This window comes from Xyrauchen texanus, chromosome 25 (assembly GCF_025860055.1).
Source record: "Xyrauchen texanus isolate HMW12.3.18 chromosome 25, RBS_HiC_50CHRs, whole genome shotgun sequence".
NCBI classification, from domain to species: Eukaryota; Metazoa; Chordata; class Actinopteri; order Cypriniformes; family Catostomidae; genus Xyrauchen; species Xyrauchen texanus.
The window spans coordinates 19,689,796-19,712,106 of record NC_068300.1 but is presented as its reverse complement, the minus strand read 5'-3'; the positions used below and the strand labels follow the sequence as shown (position 1 = coordinate 19,712,106).

Below are 22,311 nucleotides of genomic sequence, written 5' to 3'. Positions count from 1 at the left end.
TTGATATTTTAAGAAATATTTATAGCCATTAATTATGCTCACCAGTGTGAGTCTGTCAGAATGAATTGAAGCAATTAAACTTCTATGGTAAATTGCCCCAAAGGCAGAAATCTGATGGATTTTTTTTTATCATATTACACAGTTCTGAGGACGGAAATTCATGTTGATGAGAGAGGTCAACATAGAATGGCGAGACTGGTTCGAACTGACAAAGTCTATGGTAACTCAGATAACCACTCTGTACAAATGTGATGAGAAGAATATCATCTCAGAATGCTATTAGATGGTATTTATACACCAGGGTTGGTGCTGTTTTGTGGCACAAGGGGGACCTACACAATATTAGGAAGGTGGTTTTAATGTTGTGGCAGATCTGTGTATTTAATTCTCCTCTGGCATTTCAACCATAACTTACCAACACATTTTGGCGGCGCTGGTTGAAAAGTTTCATCTTCCGAACAACGAAGTTCTGCATTTCCAACAAGAGTAAACCCACGGTTACATTTGTAGGTGACGGTTTGTAAATATTCATAACTTTCCAAAAGCACATCTTCAAGCTGACCATTTTCTACTACTGGAGGTTGTGGACATTTTACCACTAAAGGGAAACAAACAACAATGGCTGGTGGTAGTCAGCATCTTTACACACTGAGCTACCCATGCCCCCATCTTGAGGAGAGTTTAATAATAATACTATTGGTTAACAACATATCAGATTAAAATGTGGCATAATATGAAATGTAGCTTTTTGGTAAGGTTGATTTTTAAAAAACAATGTGTTTTTTTAATTTATTTTTTTACTTTTTTCATTTTTTTTCTTTGATTTTATTTGACCAGTTCCAAATAAAGAGAAAATCATATAAGACGTAGTTTTCATTTAAAAAGTAATTAATTCACTGACTGGAGTTTCCAAATATTGGCATTACAATATAGTTATTTAATATATTTACCAATCTGTTTTGATTTAAATGTATATCATTATTGTGGTATAAAATGACTCGTATTGTGTCATAAGATTTAAGTCATATCACCCACCCCTGCATACAGGTTTGAAACAACATGTAATGACGAAATTTACCTATGCATATGAGCTGCAGATCTGTCCACTGCTTTTCCACACAGTAAACTGATTTAGATGCTGTAGAGTCAACTGGCTCATATCCAGATATACACTCAAACATTACAGTAGATCCATTGGAGAAACTAACAGTCGACTGGAATTCATCTGATAAGACAACATTCCCTCCAAAATGAGGCTTTGAACATTGTGCTGTGAAGACACAAAAGCATATATCATACAGTAATTGATGCAAAACTCAACTTAACAGATCCAACACTATTCTAGTCGTCATTATCATTACTACTCAATTAGATCTTTATTTTTAGGTAACATGATTGAAATGCATTGCTCATCTAAAACCGTGGCTTTAAACTGGGTGCGCATCTTACTAGGGGGCACCACAGCATGTCAAGGATGTAAGGAGAATGATAATACATTTTAAAAAGTAAAAATTAAAAAGAATGATACATCTGATGTATTAAATTGATCTTAAAATGATTATTATTAATATTATTAATAATAATACTGCTTGATAATTTAAGAAATATTTATAGCCATTAATTATGCTCACCAGTGTGAGTCTGTCAGATTGAATTGAAGCAATTAAACTTCTATGGTAAATTGCCCCAAAGGCAGAAAACTGATGGATTTTTTTATCATATTACACAGTTCTGAGGACGGAAATTCATGTTGATGAGAGAGGTCAACATAGAATGGCGAGACTGGTTCGAACTGACAAAGTCTATGGTAACTCAGATAACCACTCTGTACAAATGTGATGAGAAGAATATCATCTCAGAATGCTATTAGATGGTATTTATACACCAGGGTTGGTGCTGTTTTGTGGCACAAGGGGGACCTACACAATATTAGGAAGGTGGTTTTAATGTTGTGGCAGATCTGTGTATTTAATTCTCCTCTGGCATTTCAACCATAACTTACCAACACATTTTGGCGGCGCTGGTTGAAAAGTTTCATCTTCCGAACAACGAAGTTCTGCATTTCCAACAAGAGTAAACCCACGGTTACATTTGTAGGTGACGGTTTGTAAATATTCATAACTTTCCAAAAGCACATCTTCAAGCTGACCATTTTCTACTACTGGAGGTTGTGGACATTTTACCACTAAAGGGAAACAAACAACAATGTTGTGTTAAATATCAAGATATATCCAGCATTTGTTACCAACTCACTGTGTGTAGCAAAGAGTTTAACATTTTGAAAATAAAATGTGTTTTTTATAACTAATTATGAAAGGAACGGTTTCACTCAACTCTTTCATAGACTGTCATTAATAATAGAAAGGGTGTGCAATTTTAAAGATGTAAAAACATGATATCATTAAAAATCTATATTTCTGTCTTACTAGTGCATTCTGATGGTTCAGGTTTCCATCCATTTTCTGTACACACAATATAACCGTCTCCATCCATTTTATAGCCAGTTTCACATTTATACTCTATAAAGTTGTTCAGTTTGTAGGGGGGTGATTTTCCACCAGTTCTAATTGAATGTGTAATTTCAGGCTTTGGACACCCATCTAGATTAAAAAACAAAAACATTAAGATGAGAACATATCTTTCAGATTCACATGCTCTCATTCTCAAATGTATTGCATATATTACAAATTTAAGAATAATAATATGCACTGTAAATGAATTGCATTTATGAATTAAATATTTTCAATAAGAGAAAAAACATCCTCAAGTTAATACAATTTATTATCTATACTGTGCCGTTCAAAAGTCAGAGTACACTAGTTGCAAAACCTGATGATCCATGTTATTCCAGCATGATTTGACAATGTTCTTAAGAGCATTTTTTGCACATCAATGGAAGCAAGAAATCGGACCTTTCATACGGAGTTAACATGGTCAATAATGAGAACAAATTCACTTATTTGATGAGTGACTTGAATATAGTTAAGAATCATAAATACTTTATTCATAACGTGTATTTGTTGACATTTTTTCAAAATCTTAAAACTTCTCTCTGTTTCCAGACTTGTATTATATTTTGAATCCCGGCTTTTTAATGTAGACTCAGAATTTCCTAAATATAATATATATACATATAATATATATAAACACAATATATATGTTTCTCTCTCAACTGGCATGTCGACCAACTTACCAACACATTTTGGCGGCGCTGGTTGAAAAGTTCCATTTTCAGAACAATAAAGTGCTGAATTTCCACCAAGAGTAAACCCACGGTTACATGTGTAGGTGACAGCTTGTAAATAGTCATAACTTTCCAAAGGCATATCTTCAAGCTGACCATTTTCTACTACTGGAGGTGGTGGACATTTCACCGCTAAAAAGAAACAAACAAGACAATATCCTGGTAAATATCTACATGTTTCCAGCATTTGCTAACAGCAGAGAGCATTTTGAAAACAAAACAAATGTTTTTTATACCAATCAGGAATGGCTATGACTGCATTTGTGCTCTTCAGTGTTATTTTTTATTCTAAGACAAGAAATGACAAACCTTCACAGACAGGATCTCTGCCATCCCAGACTCCCTCAGCTCGACACGTTCTTTGACTTCCACGCCCACTTAACAAATATCTGAAATAATTTATTCTATTATTACCAAATATTCAACAAACAGTAAAAAATCTAAATTCCACATGGTTCAAAACACACATAAACTGCACAAAGAAACTGAACATTAACTGATCATTTCACTTACCCTTTGTCACAAACTGCTGTAACAGTGTCGCCAAATAAAATACCATCAGGTATTTCATATCTCCCATGAGGGAAATCTGGAAGGCTTCCACAGGGTTTTCCTGTAATGTTTAAAAGGCATTATGGAATGGTTTAGATATGATTGCATAAACTTTGTGCACAAATTAATGACATTTTTTTTATTGAGTCCATTTAATCATAATAATAAGTTATTTATATAGAACATTTCTGAGACTCATGGTTGCTTAATTTAGCAGACATCAAGACATATTTTTAGAGGAAATAATCTATGATGCTTCCTGTTCTCAGTGATAAAACTCCTTTGATATTTAGCTATTTTAGCTTTGTTTACCTATGCTGTACAAATTGTAGATATTAAAGAAAGAAATTATGTTCATAGGCCTTTTAGAAGAATTTACACAAGTAGGGTACTGCAATGTAAAACTAAATTTCAAAGATGTAATAACAGTAGTTACTTGTGCAATTGAGGGCCAGATCTGTCCACTTGTTGTTTCCTAAACAGGTCACTGATCTGGATGCTTTCGAGTCAACTGGCTTATATCCACGTATGCACTCAAATGTTACGCTGGATCCGTCAGAGAAACTACTGCTCAAGATAAATTGGTCTGATAAGACGACATTCTCTCCAAAACGAGGTGGTGAACATTGCGCTGTGGAGAAAAACAAATCATATGTTTAGAGTAAACTGATGATGTAAGTTAGACTGTTTAAAAAATATAAGAATTTTTAAGTGTGCATTTTTACTTCTCAATAAACATGTGCTGTAGAAGGTCAATATTAAAGTAAACATCAATTTCCTAAGCCCTCGCACAAATCAAATCAAATCACTTTATTGTCACACAACCATATACACAAGTGCAACAGTAGGTGAAAGTCTTGTGTGCAGTTCCGAGCAACATAGCAGTCACGAGAGTGGCGAGACATATACCAATTACAATAAACAACATACTTACACAACACAATTTACATATCAAATGTACACATAATCACACAATACAATAATAATACACAATGTACAGTAAACAATACACACAATATAGAATACACATACAATTAAAAAAATATATGAATAAAGTGCAGTGCTGGTGTATATTGATCATGAGAGATCAAGTGTTCAGAAGTCTGATTGCTTGGGGGAAGAAGCTGTCATGTAGTCGGCTGGTGCGGGTCCTGATGCTGCGATACTGCCTGCCTGATGGTAGCAGTGAGAGCAGCCCATGGCTCGAGTGGCTGGAGTCTCTGATGATCCTCCAAGCTTTTTTCACACACTGCCTGGTATATATGTCCTGGAGGGAGGGAAGCTCACCTCCGATGATGTGTCTGGGAGTTTGCACCCCACTTTGCAGGTCTTTGCGGTTGTGGGTGGTGCTATTACCGTACCAGGAGGTGATGTAGCCAGTCAGGATGCTCTCTACAGTGCTGGTGTAGAACCATGTGAGGATGTGGTGGTTCATTCCACATGTTTATTAAAAGTTTTTACTTTTTTTCGTATATGTTTTTTAGAAGCAAAGGATGTTTCCTGTAAATCTTGTAAACTGGCTTTCTCAATACTGAAACATATAAACTGTTTTGTATAAACATGCAGAAACAAAATGACACCCATAAATGATCCAACAAGGGTTCAAAAGAGGAAATCTCTTGTCTAATGCTACACAGATTAGTTATAACTGTAAGGAATCAAGTACAACATTTGTTGTTAAGAAGATATAGTAACATTAAACCTGAAGATGATTTCATAAAATAATATCACAATAAGTATGAATAGATAAACATAAGTGGATTGGTGACAAGAACACATCTTCTGGTAAGTTCTTGATTAGATCTGTCTTCGCAGCATATAGCCTAACTCTGGAAATTATAGCCCAAGTACACTAGTAAGCATATATAATTCTAATGGCCTGTAAGGCTTACCTTTCAATACCAAAAGTACCAGCAGGGGCAGAGCATTTGTTTGTAAATAGTAACTTCATCTATCCGCATTTTTCCCCAAGTCCCATGATGTTTCGTGTGAAATGTGGGCGTTACTTCCAATGTCAAGTTAACACAGCTGTTGTATGTCCATTCATTCTTTCGTCATGGTGTTGGGATTTTGAGGAGAGCGTGTTTGATTTCATGAGGACATACATTAATCACTATATCAGTGTGTTACTGAACGACAATAAACAAGGGATGCACCAATACCAGTTTTTCTCTTCCAATCAGATTCCGATATTTGAAATTTCACTATCGGCCGATACCGATCCGATACCAGTGTTGTTGTTTTTTACATAGATAGTTTAGAATATCTTTACATTATTGTGTGAAACTACTTGGGTGTACTCTTTAATATGTACAGAAACACAAATCTCTAACTACACATTATTTCAATATAAATGTATGCAGTAGCCTATTAAGAAAAACTATATTGCTAACTAGTATACTGGATAATGTAGCAGCAAAATTAACAGTAATTCCGGTAGAATCTGGACTTTAAAGGATTCAGATGGCAGTGGTGGCTCAGTGGTTGAGGCTCAGGGTTACTGACCAGAAGGTCGGGGGTTCAAGCCCCAGCACCACCAAGATGCCACTGTTGGGCCCTTGAACAAGGCACTTAACTCCAGGTTGCTCCAGGGGGATTGTCCCTGTAATAAGTGCACTGTAAGTTGCTTTGGATAAAAGCATCTGCCAAATGCATAAATGTAAATGTACATCTGAGATGCTGTTCTTGAGTAGCACTCAAATATTGCGCACCGCTGTGAAGGCTAAAAATAGATGCAAGAATTATTTTTGTGTGATAGTTATTTTAAATTTAATCAGAAATTCCTTGTAAGATAAAAGAACTCCACGATTCAAAAGTTGACCTACCAATAAGATATCATTTTTTACAGTTTTCAAAAAAGATTGATTTATTTTTATACAAGACATTTCTGTTATTCCAAATAATATATCTATGAGGGGAAAAATTGTGTTTGTAAATTGAGGACCAGGCTAATAGCATCTGTTAATGAAAATTTGAATACTTAATGGGGATTTTACTACTATTATAATTACACATTAAAATCCACCTAATTGAGATAAAAATATACTGTGGGCTGGTATTCCAAATAGAACATGGGGTACTGAGGAATTGTAATGTTATCAATGTGTAAAGACAGATCTGCAGCTAGATGTGCCTTCTGCCTTTGATAATCAAATTTGTCCTCTTAGAGATAGGTCTCTCAGTAACCAAGAATTAAATTTTTTATTTAACTCAAGAATTGAGTTTTCAATAATTGGATTAAGATTTAAATAACACCTGGCATTTTCATCTTTAACTATTTTTATACCTAAATAAGTCACTTCTCTCCTTTCATCATCTGAAAGATAGCTGTGATTAGCAAGATGAGAAAGACTGGATACTACATTATCTTCCTTCTCTCTTCTTTTCTTAGTAAGATCACTGCCAGTTTCTCAAATATTTACAAGTAATTCCCAATTTCGGCAAAAATATTTTTTTTCTTCTTTCGCTGTAATCCAATACAAGTTTATTAGAAACTTACTGTTTAACTGGATCTAGTTCAATGAAAGAATTACTCATCTTCCATATTAATTATTTTTTCAATCTACTCCCATTAGAAAGACAGACTATACTATGTATAGCTCTATGATCTGTTAATGTTGTACAGTGCATAAAAACTGAAATATTATGATTTAACAAACTTGGACACCAACCAGTAGTCAATGTGATATTGTCTAGAATTATCCTTATTACTCCAAGTGTACATTTTGTCACAAGGAAACTTTCCTCTCAGAATGTGCTACCTACACGCACTATGCATGCGCAATACGTTTTCTAGCATATCTGAAGACACGCCCATAATTTTGAGCTACCTTGCCTTAAAAATCACAAGTTTGGGTGAAAAAATTTAAGTAGAATCTTGCTGAATAATAATACAATTATATCGTTTGGTTACGTATGTAACCTCCATTCCCCGAGGGAGGGAACGACACGTTGTGTCGGAGAAGCGACACAAGGGGTCTCTCTTGAGCGCCGATATCCACCTCTGATCTATGAAAAAAGGCCAATGAGGGGTAGAGGGGGCTCTGGCTTGGTTGATTGTATTCCCAACGGTCGCCGGTAAGCCGGCTAGCTCTTCCGCATCCCGTCCAGGGACCAGACGTGGAGGTTCCAGAGGTCTGGGCGCGGGTGCCAGAGCGTGCCCCGTCCCTGAGAGAGGAGGTCCTTTCTCAGGGGAATTTGCCAGGGAGGAGCTGTCGCGAGAAGTCTGAGTTCCGAGAACCAAGTCCGAGTGGGCTAATGTGACTTGCTCCTCGTCCTCCCTGACCTTGCACAGCACCGGTGCAAGAAGGCTCACTGGGGGAAATGCGTACTTGCGCAGCCCCGAGGGCCAGCTGTGTGCCAGCGCGTCTGTCCCGAGGGGAGCCTCTGTTAGGGCGTACAAGAGCGGGCAGTGGGAGGTTTCCTGGGAGGCAAACAGGTCTACCTGGGCCTTACCAAACCGTTCCCAAATCAGCTGGACCGACTGGGGGTGAAGCCTCCACTCCCCGCCGGGCAGGCGTTGTCGTGGTAGCGCGTCCGCTACGACGTTGAGCTTGCCAGGGATGTGAGTGGCACGCAGCGACTTGAGTCGCTGCTGGCTCCATAGGAGGAGACGGCGGGCGAGTTGTGACATGTGGTGGGAGCGTATGCCGCCTTGGCGATTTATGTACGCCACCACCGTGGTGCTGTCCGATCTCACGAGGACATGTTTGTCCCGAACTAACGGGAGGAACTTCCTGAGACCAAGAAGGACGGTCAGCAACTCCAGGCAATTGATGTGCCAACGCAGCGGGGCCCCTTTCCAATGGCCCGCTGCTGCGTGCCCGCTGTACACGGCACACCACCCGGACCGGGAGGCATCGGTTGTGACCAGAACGCGTCGGGACACCTGCTGCAGGGGCACTCCTGCCCGTAAAAAGCAGAGGTCTGTCCAGGGTCGGAGTGTTTTGAGGCAGGCGGGGGTGATCCTTACCCATTGCGTGCCGTGGTGCCATGCTTGTCTCGGGACTCGAGTCTGGAGTCAGTGCTGGAGTGGTCTCATATGCATCAACCCCAGCGGTGCGACCGCCGCGGAGGACGCCATATGCCCCAGGAGCCTCTGGAAAAGTTTTAGAGGGACCACTGTGCCTGGCTTGAAGGAAGCGAGGCAGTCCAGCACCGACTGAGCACGCTCGCTCGTGAGACGTGCTGTCATTGAGACTGAGTCTAACTCCAACCCGAGAAAAGAGATGCTCTGAACCGGAGTGAGCTTGCTCTTTTCCCAGTTGACCTGAAGCCCCAAACGGCTGAGGTGCCGGAGCACCTGGTCTCTGCGGATGCCGGCTACTCGTAGCGGGGCAAGGGCCGCCTCTGCGACCTTCGTGAAGACACGAGGGGACAGAGACAGGCCAAAGGGGAGGACTTTGTACTGAAACGCCTGGCCGTCGAACGCGAACCGTAAGAAGGGTCGGTGTCGTGGCAGAATTGAGATGTGGAAGTAGCATGGAAGGTCTACCGCTGCGAACCAATCTAGATGCTGAACGCCAGCCAGAATATTTCTCTGCGTGAGCATTTTGAACGGGAGTTTTAACAAGGCCCGATTGAAAACTTGCAGGTCCAGGATTGGTCGTAAGCCGCCGCCTTTCTTGGGTACAATGAAGTAAGGGCTGTAGAAACCCTTCCTCATTTCGGTTGGAGGGACGGGCTCTACCGCGCCCGGTGTACCGTGATTGTCATAATCTGAAAGCAGATTGCCGTGAGAACGGCATATGCGGGCCAGGTGACCCAGAGGCAAAGGAAATAACTCTTTTATTGAGAATGTGGGTACCACAGCCCCCGTCAGGGGGTGTGCCAAATGAAAAAACAAAGGATTCTCCTCCCGGCCCTCCACCAGTGGACGGAGTGGTCTCGACCAGATTGAGCCAGAGATGGCGTTCCTGGACCACTAGGGTGGCCATCGCCTGTCCGAGTGCCTGCGCTGTGGCCTTCATCGCTCTCAGGGCGAGGTCGGTCGCTGAGCACAGTTCCTGCAGCACATCAGGATCAGGTCCACCCCTGTGCATGCTTCTGAGTGCTTTGGCCTGGTGGACTTGCAGGAGGGCCATCGCATGCAGGGCGGAGGCAGCGCGTCCAGCCGCACTGTAGGCCTTCGCGTTGAGCGAGGATGTTGTCCTACAGGGCTTGGATGGGAGTACGGGGCGGCCACGGCAGGAGGTAGGGCTACCGGGGCATAGATGGTACGCAACTGCCCTATCGACCTGGGGAATCGCCCCGTACCCGTAGCGCTCTCCGCCGTCGAGGGTGGTGAGAGTGGAGCGGGTGGCACCTAGACGAGCGGAGAGCGGGGCTCTCCACGTAGACGTCAGCTCGTCATGCACCCAGGAACCAGTCATCCAACCGTGAAGGCTGTGGGGAGGATGGAGGGTTCCAATCCAACCCCACGCTCACGGCGGCCCGGGAAAGCATGTCAGACATCTGAGCGTCGGGCTCAGCCTGGGCCTGCTGGCCCGAAGGCGACAGTCCAGGGGAGTCCTCGGCATCAGACATCACACTCTCCGATGCAGCGGCGAGCTCATCTGCTTCGGGCTCGGGAGGATAGACAGCCGGGCCGTGAGGCGAGCCGCTATCGCCGCGAGCGTAGACGAGGACCAGCGAGCGTGTTGGGGAACAGGAGGTTCGCAGGGGGCTACCCGGCGAAACTGCACCCGCTGCCGCCCCCAAATCGCCCCCAGTGCCAACCGCATCGTCCTCAATCCCGTGGGAAGAAGGAGCAATGCGGGGTGCAGCTGGGGTGGCTTGCTCTCTGTTGAAAGCAAGCCGCGACCGCAACGTGGTCATGTTCTCGCAGTGAGAACATGAGCCATCCACAAACGCCGCCTCGGTGTGATCGCGGCCCAAACACACGAGACAGCGCCTGTGGCCGTCTGAAGCGGAGAGCACTCTACCGCATCCAGGAACAACACAGGGGCGGAAGGGCATCTTGAAAAAGACGTGTCCTGAAAAGGACGTTCAACGCCGCTGTGTTTTGCTCTTTTAGAGAAATTACTCTTTTAATAGGAATTTACTCTTTTAAATACACAATGTGTGTGTCTGCGCTGTCGAAGCGCTCAGGGGCAACAATGCACGGCATGCAATGTGAAGGAGAAAGCCGCTGTTGTGCGCCGTCAAGATCCAACAGCATGCAGATCGTCAGAGGAAACAGGAACGTTAGTGGTGTGTAACTCGCACCAAACTGCAGACAGACCATCGGCTCCGAAGAAATTTTCTGAATGAACTCCCGTATTTGCGCCGCTTAAATACCCGTATGTCCGGGGGCGGGACATGCAAATACCGGCTGCCAACTCTCATTGGCCTTTTTCCATAGATCAGAGGTGGATATTGGCGCTCAAGAGAGACCCCTAGTGTCGCTTCTCCGACACAACGTGGAGAGAACGACAGAAGGGGAAATAGTATTTTATTGTAAAAAAAAAACTCTCTCAATAATTAATCTGTATTGTCTGTGATAAAAATATACACGGTAGGAATTTGACGGTTAAACAGCACCTTTACATAACTGAAGCGTACGAGAGTTCGGATACGGTATCTATATATTTTTTAAATACTCTAAGACGATATTTGAAATCTACTCAAATGGAACTTTATTTAGCAAAAATAACTTGTAGAGTTGTGTAACTGACAAGACGTCATTAAAAAACACGTTTTTATACATTTATTAAGACGGTATTTCATTCTGATGGGGTATCTCAAGCTGACAGGATGTGCTACCCCTGTTTTTACATCATTTATTAAGGTGGTGGTTCATTCTGAAGGGGTATCTCAAGTTGACAGGATGTGCTACCCCTGTATTTACATCATTTATTAAGGTGGTAGTTCATTCTGAAGGGGTATCTCAAGCTGACAAGATGTGCTACCCCTGTTTTTACATCATTTATTAAGGTGGTAGTTCATTCTGATGGGGTATCTCAAGCTGACAGGATGTGCTACCCCGGTTTTTACATCATTTATTAAGGTGGTAGTTCATTCTGATGGGGTATATCAAGTTGACAGGATGTGCTACCCCTGATTTTACATCATTTATTAAGGTGGTAGTTCATTCTGAAGGGGTATCTCAAGCTGACAGGATGTGCTACCCCTGTTTTTACATCATTTATTAAGGTGGTAGTTCATTCTGATGGGGTATCTCAAGCTGACAGGATGTGCTATCCCGGTTTTTACATCATTTATTAAGGTGGTAGTTCATTCTGATGGGGTATATCAAGTTGACAGGATGTGCTACCCCTGATTTTACGTCATTTATTAAGGTGGTAGTTCATTCTGAAGGGGTATCTCAAGCTGACAGGATGTGCTACCCCTGTTTTTACATCATTTATTAAGGTGGTAGTTCATTCTGATGGGGTATCTCAAGCTGACAGGATGTGCTATCCCGGTTTTTACATCATTTATTAAGGTGGTAGTTCATTCTGATGGGGTATATCAAGTTGACAGGATGTGCTACCCCTGATTTTACATCATTCGTTAAGGCGGTTTTTAATATAAATAGTAGCTCATTCTGAGAAAGAAGCACATTTTGTTACACAATTGACAGCTTGAACTACCGGTAGCACATCCTGAGCGGGTAGGACAGATTGGCAGAACCCCGGACATCAGGTGAATCAAGAGCTGTCTCCGCCACAGAATCGAATAAAGCTTCCCGAGATTTTTTTTTTTCATAACTATGAGTGGCATGACTTTATCATCATAATAACTGTATCAGTCTCCATTTTCGTTTCTTTTGACGTAGGATGCCAATCAATTCTCAGTCAACTTTTTGCTGATTGATGTCTCTTCACATGTTTTAAACTGTTAATTAGCTAGCTAGTTCTTCCACATTCACTGCGAAATTTTGTTAAACTGACACAAATTATGGCCTTTTCTCCGCGCTATGGCACTAAAAGACTGCCTCGGGGATCACTACGGTAATTCAAGTGTACATGTTGTTCGGGAATTACAGATCGGTTTACGTAGGAATTCAGAAGTGAATAATAAAATTTTCTAGAGCATCGTCACAGAAGCTTGTGCAATATTATCTTTCTGTTCTGCGCTTTTGACTGCGCGGCAAGGAGAGTCCCATAAAGGTGCCCATTTTATCTTAAAGCGTGTAATTCTGCGGTCAGAATGCGCATAAGCGGTTTTTTACTATTCTTATTTCTTAATTTTATTTGGTTTTAAGGAATAAGATGCTATAGTTATTTAGCCCTTTTATTGGTTGAATATCTGTTAGTTATATGCTGAAGTGCTCAGCGTCCGTATTATCCTTCGGAAACGCGTCTGATCTGGGTCACTTGTACATAACGGAGACAGACACGGATAGATCTCAGCACTGACAGACAGACAAATAGATAAAGAGACTCACCTCCGACATGTTCACTCTTCATAAGACAGATGATGAAGGCAACGACACTGAGAGACAGCACTTTACACCCCATCTTGTCTATGTCGAGGAATATTAGCTCCAAACAAAGACCAGTCTAATTGTTTTCTGCGTTTAATAAACACAAGAAAGCACAAAAACTAATTTAACATTTCAAAAATAATCAACATCAAAACACTAACATTTTACCATAACAAAAACAAACCACAGATGTGCATGAGCAGTTCCTGTTCCTGTTAGCCTCTTAGTAGTCATCACAAGAAGAATAAAAATGGGCTGTAAATGATCAACCGGTCACAATATTTGACAACATAAAGATCTAACAGCATTTAAATAATGCCTAGAATAAGTTTAGTTGATTACCCAGTTTAGATTTAGCGGTAAGGCTGTGTGCCAAGTGAACAATGCTAAAGAGGATCTGCTGCCTCATGTGAGTCAGTCAGAAGTATTTCTTGATTACTACTCAAACCAGATTCTGAGCAGTTTAGTACAAACTATATAACAACTGTTAAAAAAAAATATAATAACTGTTTTAAAAAAAAAAAAAACGTTTTATAAATATTATCTTACATTATTTCAGTCATTTAAAGCAGACTTTCATAAGATACGCTAAATGAAAACAGCTTCCCAGCTTTGAGCAGCCTTACCTTTGGTGGTGAAGTGGTTTCTCAATATACAGTGAATGACTCCAGATGAGACAAAGTCAGAATATGTCAGCTGACTTCCAAAGAAGGTGGAGATAATCTGCAGAGGTAACGAACTTTGTTCATTTAAGTGTTATAACATGAAAGTGTGTTAGTTATGTATTGGTGATGAGCACCATTTTAAAAAACTTGATACCCTTTTATGTTATCACGCCCACTACTCGTGTAGCGTGCAGTTTTACGCATGAATCAGTTTAAGTCTTCTGCATGAAGGCTTGCTTTACAGTTGTTTCCCTTAAGTTCATATAAGGTTTCAGGTGATTTTATGATCTTTTCATGGGAGTCGTATGTCCAAGTGACTAAGCCCTTAATCACCGTGGTTTATCTTTTATGCTGCAATCAAGGTTTAGAAAAATGTAGATCTAATAGCCTTCCTGTGAAATGAAGTTTGACCTAGAATAAGGAAAGGGTTTGGCTTTTGTCCGCCTTGTACTCATTTCCTGTTGCGAAACAGCCTATGTAAGTGCTGTTCATAGAACATTTAGTGTTTCTCATTATTCTTTGTAATTTTAAACAGTGACTCATACAACTCTGCCAATTTTTCATACAACTCTGCCAATTTCAATAAAGGAGTATTTCAGGTTCAATACAAGTTAAGATGAATCAACAGCATTTGTGGCATAATATTGATTACCTCAAAAAATATTTTCGTCTTGTCCGTACTTTTCTTAAAAAAAAAAAAGCAAAAATCATGGTTACAGTGTGGAACTTACAATGAAAGTGAATGGCAGCAATTATTTGGAGGGTTTAAAGGCAGAAATGTGAAGCTTATAATTTTATTAAAGCACTTACACGATTTCTTCTGGTAAAACTTGTGTATTATTTGAGCTGTAAAATAGTTTAAATCGTAATTTGAGTCGTTTTAAGTTTTTATGTTTGTTGACTACATCGTCATGGCAACGAAGTTGTAAAATTGGGTATAACTTTACACAGAAAAGGATAGCAAGTGATTTTTTTTCACACTAAAATCATCTTATCGCACATATTGTTTGTGTTGTGGTTATACTTTTGCAATAGTGAGTATTTTAACATTTACTGATTGGCCCCATTCACTTCCATTGTAAATGTGTCACTGTTACCCAAAGAAGTAAAAGAAAAGGAGAGACGAGTCAAAATAGTTTTTTTTGGTAATCAATATTATACCACAAATGCTGTCAACTGAGCTTAACTTGTTTTGAAACCTTAATATTCATTTAACAAAGAAAAAATAAGAGTTGTGTTTCTCAGAAGAGTTGCAGCAATCTTCTAAAATATTAGTGCGCGTAATTATTCATAAACTAGGTAACACCTTTTTTTCTCCACTAACCTTAAAATTGAATTAAAGTATTTAAAAAAAAATAGGTTTTAGCAAACAAACTAATTTAAAATGACATTTTGGGCATTTCAAGATATTCTGTATTGTTGAATATAATCCATCGCCCAAGACTGAGAACTGATTTTAGATATTTGAAAGGGATTATTTAAAGATTGCGTTCAGGCGATGATGTCATTACAACTATTGACCAGAAGAGGTCGCTTGTTCTTATCAGACCTACTGATCACTGTAGGATTCTAGCGCGCAACATCTAACATTTGTTCATTTATAAGGTAAATTTAGCTAAATTTAACCTCAGCTTTTCAGCGAGCTAGTGCACACTATTGTTAATGTATGCAGGGGGAACCCATGTCTTCTGTTTGCCTGGATACGAAATCGGTCATTAAAGATTTCAGTTTGATTCGCAAATACATCAGTGATCAAAGAGACGTACAGTATGAGAGATACGTACACCACAAGGGTAAAAGGCATCAAAGCGTTTTACAAAATCTGTGACAGCACGAGAATCACAAAAGACATCTAATTCAGTTTCACTTGTGCTTGCGAAAAACAACAAGAAGTTGTTGTCAGAGGGAGAAACTGATTGTTGAAAATTCTTGCGAATAGTGAGAATGTTATATGACGCACGGGACACTTCGGTCCGTGTGTGTGTGTGTTGTGGAGCTGACATTTTTTGTTTTAATGCACTGAAATGTAATTGTGATGAGGACCAGACATGGGCTGCAAGTATGGCTGTCTGGTGCCGAGTTACCCCAATCAGCTGGGAGGGGGATAAAGAGGAGCCAGAGATGTGAGTTCGGGAGAGAGAGAGATGCACGCAGCCACTAAATATGTGCACTCAGAGTGTTGGATGAAAAGACATCGGTGTGAGCATCACACAGAGCTGCGTGTGTGTGTGTGCTGCCATTTGTATGCTGAAAAGCACTTTTACGTTGTATGTGAGTTGAACTGTTGGTGTCATTAAAAGTCTTTGTGATTGTTCACCTGGTTCATGCTTCCTCCTTTATGATAAGCAAGACCTTTGCCAGTTATATTCTTGTATCCAGTATTGTTACTGTTGGTAATATTTGGATTTTGGTAATAATATTTAGATTTGAATTAATACCTATATGCTGTTTTATGAGGTGGGGTTGAAAATGTTGTCTGTTCTTTTGTGTATTGCAAATGTAGACAATACAAATTAGATACATTTTCTTGAAAATGTAAGTTTGAAGTACATTGCTTGTCAACTGAACATTAATTTTTACATGTGAACAGCATGTTTTAGTAAAAATGCAAGTTACAAAATAACTATATTAGTTTTTATAAATATTGTTAAATAAAAATTGTAATATTAGTAACAAAATCTTTAAAAGCACATTGCATTAGTCGTGCATATTACCTACAATAATGAGGAAATTGAGTAGGGGGGGGTGAACATTGTTAGAGTGAGGATTTGTAATCCGGACCCTTGGTAGAAAGGAGAAAATCTTGGCCCTCGCCACCTTCAAAGTTGCCCGTCTCTTCGATAGATAGATAGATAGATAGATAGATAGATACTCTGCTCACATCCGCACTACACAGTTTAATTTTTATGTGGCCAGGGAGTGCAGAGTTGTCAAAACCTTCATCTCTGGTGTACATTTTTTGGTTTGTGGGAGAGGTAACTATACATATAAGTTTACAATAATGAAAACACACTCTCAATTCAGGTGATACCTTTATGGTTTCACAAAAATGAGAGCAAACAGTTTTGCATCATTATTCAGAGGCGTAATTGGTCTCCAGTTGTCAATATAAAGTTTGTCCTTATTAGGCTAAGGAATAATTGGATTGAGTTCTTGTTTAAGAGTTGCAGGTTATTCTCTGTTTTCTATGGATTCTCTGAACATAAAAATGGAAATAATTGAACATCATAGAACACATTAATTAGCCCATCATTCCCTGGAGACTTATTATCTTTCAAGCCCATAATACAATCTTTTATCTGTTCCAAATAAATGTCTTTATCATTTAATATTTTACATTCTTCATAAAATGTCTTTGTTGTATCAGAAATTTGACTTAAAACAAAACTATTTCTATGCTATTAAAAGGGTCTGAAGTTTGAGTTTTATAAAACTGTCATATTCAGCAATTTCTTAATTTTAACAAACAATATTATTAATCATACATTTACATGTAAATGAGAATTCACTATATCGTTTCTCTAAACTACAAAATATTTTGTGTTATTTTTTTTCCCCACCTTGTTTCATCCACTTCTGTCTACTCCTTATAAAAGTTATCTCTAGCTTTATCTTATATTGTGTATAGTTGTAATTCTGCTTACTGGACAATTTCATAATTTATTTGATATTTTTTCTCTCCTTACAATGGCTAATTGTTTCCCCATTATTATAGTTGAAGTCAGACATTTACATACACTTTAGCCAAATACATTTAAACCAAGTTTTTCAAAATTCCTGACATTTAATCATAGAAAACATTCCCTTTCTTAGGTCAGTTAGAATCACTGTTTTTTTAAATATTTAATATTAGTAGAGAGAATTATTTCAGATTTTCTTCCATTCATTAAATTCCCAGTAGGTCAGAAGTTTACATACACTTTGTTAGTATTTGGGTCAAACATTTTGGGTAGCCTTCCACAAGCTTCTCACAATAAGCTGCTGGAATATTTGCCCATTCCTCCAGACAGAACTGGTGTAACTGAGTCAAGTTTGTAGGCTTCCTTGCTCGCACTCGCTTTTTCAGTTCTGCCCACAATTTTCTATCGGATCGAGGTTAGGGCTTGTGATGGCCACTCCAATACCAAGACTTTGTTGTCCTTAAACCATTTGCCACAACTTTGGAGGTATGCTTGGGGTCGTTGTCAATTTGGAAGACCCATTTGAGACCAAGCTTTAACTTCCTGGCTGATGTCTTGAGATTTTGCTTCAATATATCTACATAATTTTCCTTCCTCAAGTTATAGTAAGGAAATCTTTTTTTTCCCCAATTTGGAATGCCTAATTCCCACAACTTAGTAGGTCCCCGTGGTGGAGTGGTTACTCACCTCAATCACAAGCTTCTGAGACAGTCAATCCATGCATCTTATCATGTGGCTTGTTGTGCATGACACCGCGGAGACTCACAGCATGTGAAGGCTCATGCTACTCTCCGCAATCCACGCACAACTTACCACACATCCCATTGAGAGCAAGAACCACTAATCACTACCACAAAGAGGTTACCCCATGTGACTCTACCCTACCTAGCAACCGGGCCAATTTGGTTGCTTAGGAGACCTGGCTGGAGTCACTAAGAACACACTGGATTTGAACTCAAAACTTCAGGGGTGGTAGTTAGCATCAATACTAACTGAGCTACCCAGGCCCCCATAGTAAGGACATCTTAAGATAAGAGTAAGGCGGAGTTGAACTAGTTACTGTGGATGACATCACGTTTTATATGCATGCTCTTTTAAATCACCCTCAGTGACTGGTAGATAGGGAACAGCTATTTGTCAGCGAAGACAGACAACGATAATTTATACAGCTCTGGAAAAATTAAGAGACCACTGGCAGCCAAAAGTTTGGAATAATCTGCAGATTTTTCTGTTTCGGAAGGAAATTGGTACTTCATTTCACCAAAGTGGCATTTAACTGATCACACAGTATAGTCTGGACATTACTGATGTAAAAAACAGCACCATCACTATTTGAAAAAATCCTTTTTGATAAAATCTAGACAGGCCCCATTTCCAGCAGCCATCACTCCAACACCTTATCCTTTAGTAATCATGTTAAATTGCTAATTTGGTACTAGAAAATCACTTGCCATTATATTAAAAACTGCTGAAAGCTATTTGATACGTAAAATTAAGCTTAACATTGTCTTTGTTTTAGAGTTAAATTTTGGGTAAATTTGAACGCTTTCTCTAGAAACTTTTCAGTCTGAACTGAAGATTTCATACAAAGGTGTACACTACAGTCTTCAAAGACAAAGGACAACTGGCTCTAACAAGGACAGAGAGAGATGTGGAAGGCCAGATGTACAACTAAACAAGAGTCACTAGTTTGAGAAATAGATGCCTCACATGTCCTCAGCTGACAGCTTCATTGAATTCTACCCGCTAAACACCAGTTTCATGTACAACAGTAAAGAGTAAACTGAAGGGTGCAGGCCTTATGGGAAGAATTGCAAAGAAAAGCAGAAAAAAAAAAGAGAAGAAAAGGTTAGAGTGGAGAAAGAAACAGACATTGGACAACAGATAATTGGAAAAGAGTGTTATGGATCTTAATCCCATTTAGCTTTTGTGTGATCAGCTAGACTGTAAGGTGTGTGAGAAGTGCGCCACAAGACCGCCACATCTATGGCAAGTGCTAGCGTGGGGTGAAATGTCACCTGAGTATCTGGACAAACTGACAGCTGGAATGCCAAGAATCTGCAAAGCTGTCATTGCTGCACGTGAAGGATGAGAACACTTTGAAGTAGTTTAAGAAGTTCTGACATTTTTTTTCAAACTGTAATAGTCATTTTTAACGTTATTAATGTCCTGACTATACGTTGTGATCCGTTAAATACCACTTTTGTGAATAAAAGTACCCATTTCTTTCCATAAGAGCAAAATCTGTACATTATTCCAAACTTTTGGCCACCAGTGTCGGTACGTGTTTGAATAAAAATTTATATTTTAGTTTTATTCTATAAACTGACAACATTTCTCCCAAATAAAAATATTTTCATTTAGAGCACTTATTTGCAGAATATGACAACTGGTTAAAATAACATGTAGCACCCTCTTCCATCCCAGGATTGATGGACCAGAGCTTTTATAGGGTGAGCATTCAGGTTCAGATTTGTGTACATTTAACAGTTCCCTTTCGAGAGGTCTCTCCTATTGCGTAAGTAGCTTACGCTATGGGAAAACTCAGTTTCTCGAGAAATATTGAAGTCTTTATGTAAAACGCATTGCAGCTGCACAGCAGACAGCAATGAGCGAGGCAGCTCGTTCATTGGCTGTACTGCGGCAACTTGCTCGAACCAATGACGAGGCGACTCTGAACGCGCTACCAATGAGCGCGCTTCGCGCCCGTGCGCTCAGAGCCCGCCAAGATGGGCGTGGCTAAGGCTATATATTAGGCGCCCCGTCATGAGAGTTCTTTAGATTTAATCTCCTTCAGCAAAGACCTTCTCTTCGCTGGATCCTCCAGATTATTGGAGTCTTTTTGCCCGCCGTCGACAAGCCTACAGCAGGACTGCTACGAGGACGCCGGCGCCTTCAGCCGCCTTCAAAGCCTTCTGCTACGCCATCCGGCGCGCATCACCTTGATATCCTTTTACTAAGCTAACTTTGCAAGTGTTCGCCTCTGCGACGCTTTTTGTCATTTAGTAAAAGAGCAAACTCGAGGCGTTGTTTCAAATGCCTTCGACCTGCGCCTCGTGCAGAGGCCCTCTTCCTGACGAGGACCGTCACATTATCTGCGCTCGCTGCATGGGACCTGACCACGCAGAAGCTGCTCTTACGCGAGGCGGATGCCCCGAATGTGACTCCCTGGGCCTCACCGAGCTGCGCGCTCGCTTTGCCGCCTTCGCCGCGAACGAGCCTGCTACCACCGTGCTGCCATCCCCTCTGTTCGAGCCGCGCAAGAAAAAGCACCGCTCACGGAGGCCGCCAGAGCACGCGTACTTCAGTGACATCACGCCGGGCCAGTCCCCGCGTGCTTCACCACCACCCGAGGACTCCCTGCCGCCAGTTCAATTCACGCAGGCAGACCAGCACCCCTCCAGAGCGGTGGGTCTCGTCTCGTTCGGCGCATCAAGGGACGACAGTGAAAAGGATGACAGCCTTTCCATTGACGCTGCATCCGACGACTGGCCGGGCTCGGCCTTAGACCCCGTGCCGGCGACATTAGCGGACACGATCAGGGGCACCAGCATGGACCTGAAACGGACGCTCGACGCCGCTCGCGTTCCGCTAACCGAAAGCAGCCGCCTGAGCGACGGGGACCTCGGCCCAAGATCGTGCTGAACCCGGAGCCTCATAAGTCTTCCTAGCCATAGGAGGAAAGAGAGAGAGTGCGTGTCTCGCAAAAGCCGGACGTGTAAAACATTACCCAGTCCCCTTACAAGCGGCTGGAAATGTCTGTACAGCAGTCAATGGGCCAGTCACAGAACTCGCTCACCTGCAATCAAACGCCGTTTTAACGGCAACACACAGAAATCACAAAGAGTGTCATTTTCTGCCTGTGTCACTAAGGGGTCACGTGTCCACACTAAAGTGCGCATTCCCACATATCAATACTGTCCAAACAGTGCCGAATACTTCCCCAGCTCAAGCTGGACGCCCCATAAATGTGGATCGTGTGCCTATTGTCATGTATGCACCACTACACACAAGCACTGTTCCAACAGTTATAAACACTTCCCCAGTAAAAGCGGGAAATACTATAAAGGTAGCGCGCGTGCCTGCTGTCATGCATGCACCCCTACACACAAACACTGTATGCATGCCCAAAACCCCCGCCATGAGCCGGAGGCTTTATGAAAATGGCGCGTGTGCCTACTACGGTATATGCACCCCCACCCATAAGCGCTGCCCATACAGTTTCAAACAGTTCTCTGGCTCATGCTGCGAGCATCACAGATGTGACGCGCGAGCCAAGAAACTCCCCGCTAAGAACGGGAAGCTTTATGAAAGTGGCGCGCGTGCCTATTACAATGTATGCACCCCCACCCGTAAACACTGTCTATACAGTTTCAAACATTTCTCCAGCTCATGCTGCGAGCATTATGGAGATAGCGCGTGTGCCTGTAATCTCACACGCACCCCTGCACTCGGCACTCAACAAAGCTGCTCAGCGCGCTCCCGCGCCTCTGAGAGCTGTAAGCTCAGTGTTAGCACAAGGCAATTCGCCGGCAGGGCCCATACGTCACTGCGACAGGCCCCCAGCCAGCATTCAGCCCATATCTGTGCGAGCAAAAGCCTGGAAAAAATCCCCGACATGCCGAAATGGGTTTTGAACATAATAAAACATGGTTACTCGCTTCAATTCGCTCGCAGACCACCCCGCTTTTCAGCGGTGGTCGAGACGAAAGTGAGGAAAGATGTTTCACATGTTCTACGCACCGAGGTGCTCAAACTGAT

At 41.2% G+C, this 22,311-nt stretch overlaps 1 protein-coding gene across 1 annotated transcript in view; it reads right to left on the bottom strand.

Moving 5' to 3' along the window:
- Positions 1-22,311, bottom strand: part of LOC127618374 (complement receptor type 1-like) — a 66,970-nt gene that overhangs the window by 7,755 nt on the left and 36,904 nt on the right. Inside the window, exons 9-16 of the mRNA XM_052090769.1 lie at positions 4,233-4,427; positions 3,758-3,857; positions 3,554-3,633; positions 3,194-3,376; positions 2,427-2,600; positions 2,003-2,185; positions 1,079-1,270; positions 416-598 (exon numbers count right to left, since the gene is read on the bottom strand). Coding sequence (XP_051946729.1) covers positions 416-598; positions 1,079-1,270; positions 2,003-2,185; positions 2,427-2,600; positions 3,194-3,376; positions 3,554-3,633; positions 3,758-3,857; positions 4,233-4,427 — 1,290 coding nt within the window. The remainder of the gene's footprint in view (positions 1-415; positions 599-1,078; positions 1,271-2,002; positions 2,186-2,426; positions 2,601-3,193; positions 3,377-3,553; positions 3,634-3,757; positions 3,858-4,232; positions 4,428-22,311) is intronic.